This window comes from Gracilinanus agilis, chromosome 5, assembly GCF_016433145.1.
Source record: "Gracilinanus agilis isolate LMUSP501 chromosome 5, AgileGrace, whole genome shotgun sequence".
Classification (NCBI taxonomy): domain Eukaryota; kingdom Metazoa; phylum Chordata; class Mammalia; order Didelphimorphia; family Didelphidae; genus Gracilinanus; species Gracilinanus agilis.
Genome location: NC_058134.1, coordinates 111,474,491 through 111,483,493, shown reverse-complemented (window position 1 = coordinate 111,483,493; position 9,003 = coordinate 111,474,491). Strand labels below are relative to the sequence as shown.

Sequence of the window (9,003 nt, the reverse complement as noted above, 5' to 3'; positions counted from 1 at the left end):
TTGAAAGGAATTTGGTGAACAAACCTATATATAATTTTGTTTTAAAACTGCTCTTTTATGTTCAAGTGTGTAAAAAGGTTCAAGAGGGAAAAGGCATAAGTGACTTTGGAAAAAGCCCATTTGTCATGATAGTAGATTTTTAAAAATACTCATCTAATTATCTAATTGATTTCAATGTTACCTCACAAACACCCACCTCTTTCCATTCTGTGTCTCTTGTCCATTTCCTCTCTCCTAAGTTTCTCTCTCTCTCTCTCTCTCTCTCTCTCTCTCTCTATATATATATATATATATATATATATATATATATATATATATGCCATTAGGGGTTAGCAGGGTGGCTCAGTGGATAGAGCCAGACCTAGAGATGGGAGGTCCTGGGTTCAAATGTGACCTCAGACACTTCCCAGCTGTGTGACCCTGGGCAAGTCACGTAACTCCCATTGCCTGGCCCTTACCATTCTTCTGCCTTAAGAACCAATACACAGTATTGATTCTAAGACAGAAGGTAAGGGTTATAAATATATGTATATATACCTTTGTTTATGAGGGATGTTAGGGGTCTTTTCAGTTTCCTGAAGGTAATCCGGCTTGCTCTTTTCCTTCTAACTCTAGTTTTAGCTAATTGTTGATACATATTGCCTGTTCCAGCTCTATAGACTAATGATGAAGTGACAGAAAAATGTTGGCAGATCTTTTCCATTTTTCTTCTGTCAGTTGTACTCATTCGATTTTAATCATTAAAGCCTTTGGAACAACTCTATTTAGCCAGATCTCTTGCCAAGCTATCTTTAGGTTTTATTTGGCCTCTATTGTTTCTCTCAGCATTTTGAGTTGATGTTAATCAACCATCAGCCTTCTTGGTAAAATTTGCAAACAAGTTTATAGTTCTAGTCTAGTTGCTATGGCAACCTTTGATGACCAATTCTCTCTTTTTGGCAAGTAACTCAAACCCAGGCTGATCAAGGTACTTTTTTGGCTTTTTTTGTTCTTGTTAAGGTAACTTATTTATAACAGTTAAACTTCTGTATAAATTGTGATTTGTTCAAATGTCATTTTTGTTATCCATTGCCAATTTTCATTACTGATTACTTGTTTAGTTCAAGATTGAGATGCTTTCATTTTATCATATCTCTTTTCCATTTCTATTCTTTCTTCCAGTTTTTTATAAATTCTGACCTTACATCTGGCATGTTCCTGACCTGGTTGTACACAGACAAATGATTTAAGGATCAATAAATAATTTTTCTTCTCTGTTAAAATGTAACTGGTTTCAGTTTTGTGATATTAGTACTGTTCAGTTTATAATTATTCTAAGGCCTGGGAGACCACATCTGCCAGGACTCCCTGCTACAACTTCCCCCGACACCTCCCACTTCCTTTGTGGGAATTGTCAGAGAAAGTATAAGAGAGAGGGTTTGGGCTCTTTTTCACACTCTGAAGCCTGGAAGCTGGCTGGTGCTTTCTACCTGGACCCTGCAGAGCTCTTGGCTAGTCTCTTGACAATGCCTTTTCCCCTTCTATCTACCTTCTAGTTTTCCCTAGACCTTTCCTTTTCTAATTTAAACAAAACCTAGCTATTCTAAACCCTAAGTTGCTCTCTGATATTTTATTTGAGCCCCAAAGGGCTCTGGTCAATTTACCTCTGCTGGGGCTGGGGACCACTACCTTCCTTTCCCTTCCTTTCCCTTCCTCTACCTTTCTCTCTCCTTTCTCCCATCCATTCTTCCTCCTACCTTCCTCCCTTCACCCCCTCACAGTACATAAAATGTCCAGTGCTTATCAACTATTCTCTCAAAAAAACTGATGATGTAAAGATGAAGGTTTCTGTTCAGTCTTTGACCTCTCCCATTCCTTGTCTTGACTCATTCTTTCTGTTGTGTTTCTTTTCTTTTCTTTTTAATGCTTATCTTTATTGCTTCCAAAGCAGAAGAATGGTAAGGGTAGACAACTGAGGTTAAGTGACTTGCCCAGAATCACACAGCTAGGAGGTGTCTGAGGCCATATTTGAACCCAGGACTTCTCATTCTTAGCCTTGGCTCTCTATCCACTGAGACACCTAGCTCCCACTTTCTGATATATGTTTTTTATCATTCTTGTTTATTTCCATTTGAAGTTATCAATTGGGAAATCACAGCATTTGAGAACTAGAAGAGACCTTGGCAATCACTTAATCCAACCCATATACTCAAGGAACTACAGCAAGCAGGACAAATGATTGTCCAGACTTTTTTGAAGCCCATCAAGGAGGGCCACCCATCATTTCTAGAAAAATTCCATTTTACTTCCAGATTAAGCTCTAAATATTAAAGTTTTCCCCAACATCAAGCCTATATTCCTCTCTTTGCATGCTCCACTCTGTATTCCTGGTTCTTTCTTGTGCATCCAAATACTACAAATCGAATCCATCTTCCACATGACTACTCTCCAGATAAAGAGAGCTATCCTGTCCCCATGTCTCTTGCTAACAATTCTTCTCTACTCTCCAAGTTAAAGATCTCCAAGTTTCTTTGAAGTATATGCTAATTTGTTTTGGATTGTCTTATCTGGTCCTAGCTATTTTTATTCTCACAGTGGCACTTCTGCTATATCTATCAGGCCAATTACTTCTTAATGAATCATAAAATTCTAGAGTTGGGAAAGATTTGGTGTAGCCCAAACCTTTCTATTCACAGACAAGAAGACTTTACACCCATTCTTTTAGTCAAAGTGGAACGTTGGGAAGCATGTTAGCTATGGCTGCCATTTTCCTAACAGGGGAAGAAACAAGTCCCAAGATATTGATGCTGTTGTAAACCAAAACCAAAAACTAACTCTAACAAGGTACTTTCATTTCTTTCTGCATGATCATGAAGGGAAAAATAACTGGAACTCAAATTCCTTTTGGATGAACAAAATAGAGAAGAAAACAGCCTGATAGCTAAGTGAGTCAATAATCATTTATTAAGCTCCTACTATGTACCAGCTAAGTGAGAAGGCTTACTGAACACTCAACACTTTCTGTTAGGGTGAAATCTGGGGCTCGATGAAACAACAAGCAGAAGATAAGAACTGAAATTTATATAGTGCATTAAGATTGTAAAGCACTTCAGATGCATTAATTATCTCATCCTCACAACTACCACATGAAGGTAAATGTGACAGGTATTATCATCCTCATTTTATAGATGAGGAGACTTCACGTTGAACAATGTAAATGACTTGTCCAAGGTCACACAGCTAGTAAATATCTGAGGGAGGATTTGAAACCAGGTGTCTTCAGACTTCTAGTCCAGAATCCTTGCCTTTCAACCACCATTTGTCAAACTCAAATCTAATTAGATCTCTGCAGGTGGCATATGACTGTAGAAAATTATACCTAGCTGCAAGTTTGATATCTTTGCTCAGCACCAAGAAGTGAACATGAACCAGTGAGCTATGGGTAAGCCACAAAGACTAGAACTGAAAGAAAATGGAAGGTTTTTCCTTTGGGCAGAGCAAAGTAAAGCCAAGATCAAGTTGAATACCAACTGATCATTGTAAATCTTTGTAGAGGATACAACCAGCTGTAGTTCAGTGTTCTATATCTATAATCTTGGCCTACAGTATTTTTTCTTTAGAGATCTACAACATGGGTAGTGACTGGGTAGCAATTTAATATTTGTATTCCTTAAAAAGGTTTTGTTGCTTCATCCATAAAAGTAATATTGACTTCATCAAATGTTTTGTCTAACCTGTGGCAACTACTCAACTATAGGAATAATGTTTTGGAGGAAACAGTCATCCTTTAGAGAGTGTGTCCCACAAATACACGTCACTTTTTGTGCCTAAGTACCACAGCTAGATGTATATTTAGTTACACATAGCTTTTCCAGAATATGTAGTAACATTTTTAAAAAATCTAATTCAATGACTAAATTGGGGTACAAATTAGAATTACTTCCACAGGGACAATTAGTTGGCTCAGTGTAAAGACAGCGAGGCCTGGAGACATGAGGTCATGCATTCAAATGTGGCCTCAGGCACTTCCAAGTTGTGTGACCCTGGGCAAGTCACTTAACCCAAATGCCTAGCCCTGACCACTCTTCTGCCCTGGAGCCGATAGTTAGTATTGGTTCTAAAACAGAAAGTTAAAAAAATTAAAATTAAAAACAAATAGATAAATACATAAAATTAAATTAAAACAGAAAGTAAAGATTAAAAAAAAAAGAATTACTACCACACAGTTGTTCCCAAGTCACACCTCTTAACTCAATCTCAAATCAGCAGAAAACAATGCAAGCATCATGTTCTTCCTACATGTCTGCTTGAGCAGAAAGTGAAGAACAGCATGCTTTTGAATCACGGCTCAATATTTATTTGTGTGACAGCAAGCAAGTCACCTAATCACTTTAGCCTTCAGTTTTCTCATGTGGAAGATGAGAGAATTTGACTAGATGTCAAGGTCTCTTCCCACTCTAAATGGATAACCTACAAATGGGCTGAATATATATATATATATTTTTTAATGCTAATGATTACTGGCAACATCCCAAAGCATCACACACTAAAATGCTAACACACAGTTTCAGGGCTGAATCCAAAGTGTCTCAACTCTCAGGCCAATCAGCACTCCTTCCCTAGACCAAACTGCCCATCCCTGCATTTTAGACAATACAATCTGGAAGAACACAGAACTACTTTACAGAACACAGTTGACTATGTAGATTCTCAATTTGTTAGCAAATAATCTTTCCTATGGATTTTAACTGAGAGCAAAAACGAACCAACAAGCACAAAAAAGCTCAGGGAGTCCTCTGGACCATCTGAAGCCAAGACAGGGATGCTTCTGTTCAACCCATAGGACACTGGTGTTAAGGGGTGTGAGCAAAGACATTCATTTGCTCTTCTCCCTGGGCATGATCATCACAGGTAAGTCAGAAGTAGTTCATTTTTCTTTACACAAATGCTTAACTTTCTGTCTTAATAACAGTTCTAAGACAGAAGGGCAAGGGTGAGGCAAGCAGGGTTGTGAGCTGCCCAGGGTCACACAGCTAGGAAGTGTCTGAGGAGAGGTTGTTCAACTTTATTTGTTTGTTTTTTTAAAATATTTTTCCACGGTTACATGATTCATGTTCTTTCCGTCCCCTCTTCCCTCCCCACTCCCGGGGGCTGAAAAGCAATTCCACTGAGTTATTCATGTGAAAAGTTGTTCAATGTTGATAGCTCTACATTATCTAGGTTTCTGGGGCCACAGAGTATCCCCCTTCAAGTTGGCAGGTAGCGTAAAGAGGAGACATGACTAATTTGGGGCAAATCCATCAGACTGCATTCTTTTTTTTCTATATATAAAGAAAAATATCACTTAACTCTTATCTTCATTTCAGCATTGTTGAGAGAACCCAAGATGATGGCTTTATTAAAATCATAATAAAAACAACCTGAAAAAGTCTTAGGGCCAAGGAGGACTTCCTCTAGTATTAAGAGGCTCTTTCACATGAACAAAGAAAGGGGCATTGAGTTAAGAGACATTTTCTAGGTCTTGGTTATTGCTAAATGCCACCAAAGATCTGATCTTTGGATCTGAAAATAAAACAAAAACCAGTGGCAGTCATTTAAACCCAGCCATTTTGCCCAAAAGAGAATTCCAAAAGATCGCACTCACACTACACGCATTGTTGGTTGTCTGCGTGGGGCCATAGAAGGAACCCCATTGGGTGGTTCGCCGCTCTTCTTGGGCAGGAGTGCTGTTGATCTGTAGACCTGATGTGACTCCAGGTGTGGTACCAGAAGGAGGCTGAACTGCTTGGCTACTGGGAGCCACCAGAGCAAAGGCATCATCCAAGAGGGAATGCATCGTCTGTCTCGCCTCTTCGATAGATGGCTTGGGTGGGATGTACTGGGAAGCAGGGAAGGGCAAGCCTGGATATTTCCCTAGGTCAGTGGAGGAAGGTGACTGAGGTTCTGCAGGCAGGTCAGGATCTGACTACAAAGAAAGAAAAAAAGGAAAGGCATAATCAGACACGAATTTTTACCATACCGATTATAAAAATGCTAGGTCCATCTCTAAGCATCAGAAGAGACATTTTTTTTTAACAATACTGGAAAGAGCTTTTACCAGGAATATAAGAACTAACAATAGCAGGCTATCCTGGGAGAATTTACAATTTATCAGAAGAAAGAGTGAAAACAAATACCCTACTACTTCAATAATTGGGAAGTTCACTTGTTTAGGAAACTCAGTTGGCTGAAATAGAGTCAAGAAATGGCTTACATAAAAAAAAGAAGCCTCTGAATAGCCAAAGAGGATTTCACAAAGTCCAACCATTAAACTTTACTCATAGTAACAATAATAGTTGTAATCATAATATCAATAAAGTATCTATATAGCACTTATTCTGTGCCAGGCACTGTGCTAAATGCTTTACAAATATTACCTCCTTTGATCCTTACAACAAACCTTGGAAGTAAGGGCCATTATTATCCTAATTTTACAGCTGAGGAAATGAAAGCCCCTTTCAGGCCTCACTCAGAGCATATTTACTCTTATTTTAGGTACAATTTTTATAGGTTTAGTTGTCTGGTTGCTAATTACAAAGAATCTAAAGTATTAGATTAAATATTAAATTAAAAATACATAGCATTCCTTTTAGAGTAGGAGTAAACTTCCCTATATATCTCAATAAAAATCCTGAGAGTATCATTGTATTAAAGCACAATGTAAAACTGATATCAGGGGGCAGCTAGGTGGCTCAGTAGATAGACAGCCAGGCCTGGAGATAAGAGGTCCTGGTTTCGAATCTGCCTCAGATACTTCCTAGCTGTGTGACCCTGGGCAAGTCACTTAACCCTCATTGCCTAGCCCTTACCACTCTTCTGCCTTAGAACCAATAGTTAGTATTGATTTTAAGATAGAAAGTAAGGGTTAAAAAGAAAAATAATACATCAACACTTCCTAGCTGTGTCATCCTGAGCAAGTCACTTAACTCCCATTGCTTAGTCATTACTTCTCTTCTGCCTTGGAACTGTAAGAGGGAAATGGGTTTTATAGCATTATGGAAGCTTAGACAGGCGGGCAGGAGCTGAGATTCCAACCTGGAACACAGTGGACTCTCTAAAAGGCAGTTGGGGTTTTGAAGGAGCAACACTTGAGACCTTACTACTGCCAGGATCAAGGAGTAGAGGTTGAGATTTCTACCTTGCTTGGTGGACAAGCAAAGTCAATCTCCCTGATTTCCTCTGAAGAGTTATTTGGCTGGTTCCTATGCTCTTGGAGTATTACTTGGATTTCTAATGATCAAGACCTACTGACCATCTATGTGACATCCCATTTGTCCCTTGTGTCTTAGCTGCTTATTTAGTGTATTGTAGGGATTTCCCAGTCTTCAACTTTTAACCCTGAATTTGATACCCAAAATCCACAGATCTCTCAGGTCAGTGGTTTCTCCAACTCCTTCCAAGCCCTTACTAATCTTCTGCCTTGGAATCAATTGATTCTAAGTCAGAAGATAAGGGCTTAGAAACAAAAACTAAAGTCCAGCATGATGGTTTTTAATAATCAGGAGCTAAATTGGGTTCAGCATACTTTATCCAGTCAAAAACAGAGATTTTCATTTTAAAACAGCTTAATTTCCCAGTTTTTGGGACAAAAACCCACTATTTAACAAAAACTGCTGGGAAAATTGGAAAACAATATGGGAGAGATTGGGCCAAGATCAACATCTCACACCTATATACCAAGATAAATTCAGAATGGGTGAATGACTTGAATATAAAGATGGAAACTATAAGTAAATTAGGTGAGCACAGAATAGTATACCTGTCAGATCTCTGGGAAAGGAAAGATTTTGAAACCAAGCAAGAGCTAGAAAAAAATTACAAAATGTAAAATAAATAATTTTGAATACATTAAACTAAAAAGGTTTTGTATAGACAAAACCAATGCTACCAAAATTAGAAGGAAAGCAACAAATTGGGAAAAAATCTTTATAACAAAAGACTCAGACAAAGGTCGAATTACTCAAATATACAAGGAGCTAAATCAATTGTACAAAAAATCAAGCCATCCCCTAATCAATAAATGGGTAAGGGACATGAATAGGCAATTCTCAGATAAAGAAATCAAAAATATCAATAAGCACATGAGAAAGTGTTCTAAATCTCTAATAACTAAAGAAATGCAAATTAAAACAACTCTGAGGTATCATCTCACACCTAGAAGATTGGCTAAAATAACACGGCAGAGTAATGATTGTTGGAGGGGATGTGGTGAAATTGGGACATTAATGCATTGCTGGTGGAGTTGTGAATTGATCCAACCATTCTGAATGGCAATTTGGAACTATGCTCAAAGGGCTTTAAAAGACTATCTGCCTTTTGATCCAGCCATAGCACTGCTTGGTTTATACTCCAAAGAGATAATAAGGGAAAAGACTTATACAAAAATATTTATAGCCATGCTCTTTGTGGTGGCAAAAAATTGGAAAATGAGAGAATGTTCTTCGATTGGGGAATGGCTGAACAAATTGTGGTATCTGTTGGTGATGGAATACTATTGTGCTCAAAGGAATAAAGAACTGGAGGAATTCCATGTGAACTGGAATGACCTCCAGGAATTGATGCAGAGTGAAAGGAGCAGATCCAGGAGAACATTGTACACAGAAACTGATAAACTGTGGTACAATCGAACATAACGGGCTTCTCTACTAGCAGCAACGCAAGAATCAGGAGCAAGGCTGCGGGACTTATGTGAAAGAAAACTAGCCACATTCAGAGGAAGAACTGTGGGATGAGAAACACAGAGGAAAAACAACTGCTTGAACACATGGGCTGATGGGGATATTATTGGGGTTGAAGACTCTAAACAATAACTCTAGTCCAACTATAAATAATATGGAATTAGGTATTAATCAACGACACATGTAAAACCCAGTGGAATTGTGTGTCGGCTAAGGAGGGTTAGGGGGATTTGGGGAGAGGGAAAGAACATGAAACATGTAACTATGGGAAAATACTCAAAATAAAAATAAAAATATAAAAAAATAA

General features: G+C 38.3%; 1 protein-coding gene across 1 annotated transcript in view; it reads right to left on the bottom strand.

The window, feature by feature from the left end:
• The window catches only part of KIAA1549 (KIAA1549 ortholog), a 183,206-nt gene that overhangs the window by 38,919 nt on the left and 135,284 nt on the right, over positions 1-9,003 (bottom strand). Inside the window, exon 19 of the mRNA XM_044679012.1 lies at positions 5,624-5,944. Within this exon, the coding sequence (XP_044534947.1) occupies positions 5,624-5,944 (321 nt within the window). The remainder of the gene's footprint in view (positions 1-5,623; positions 5,945-9,003) is intronic.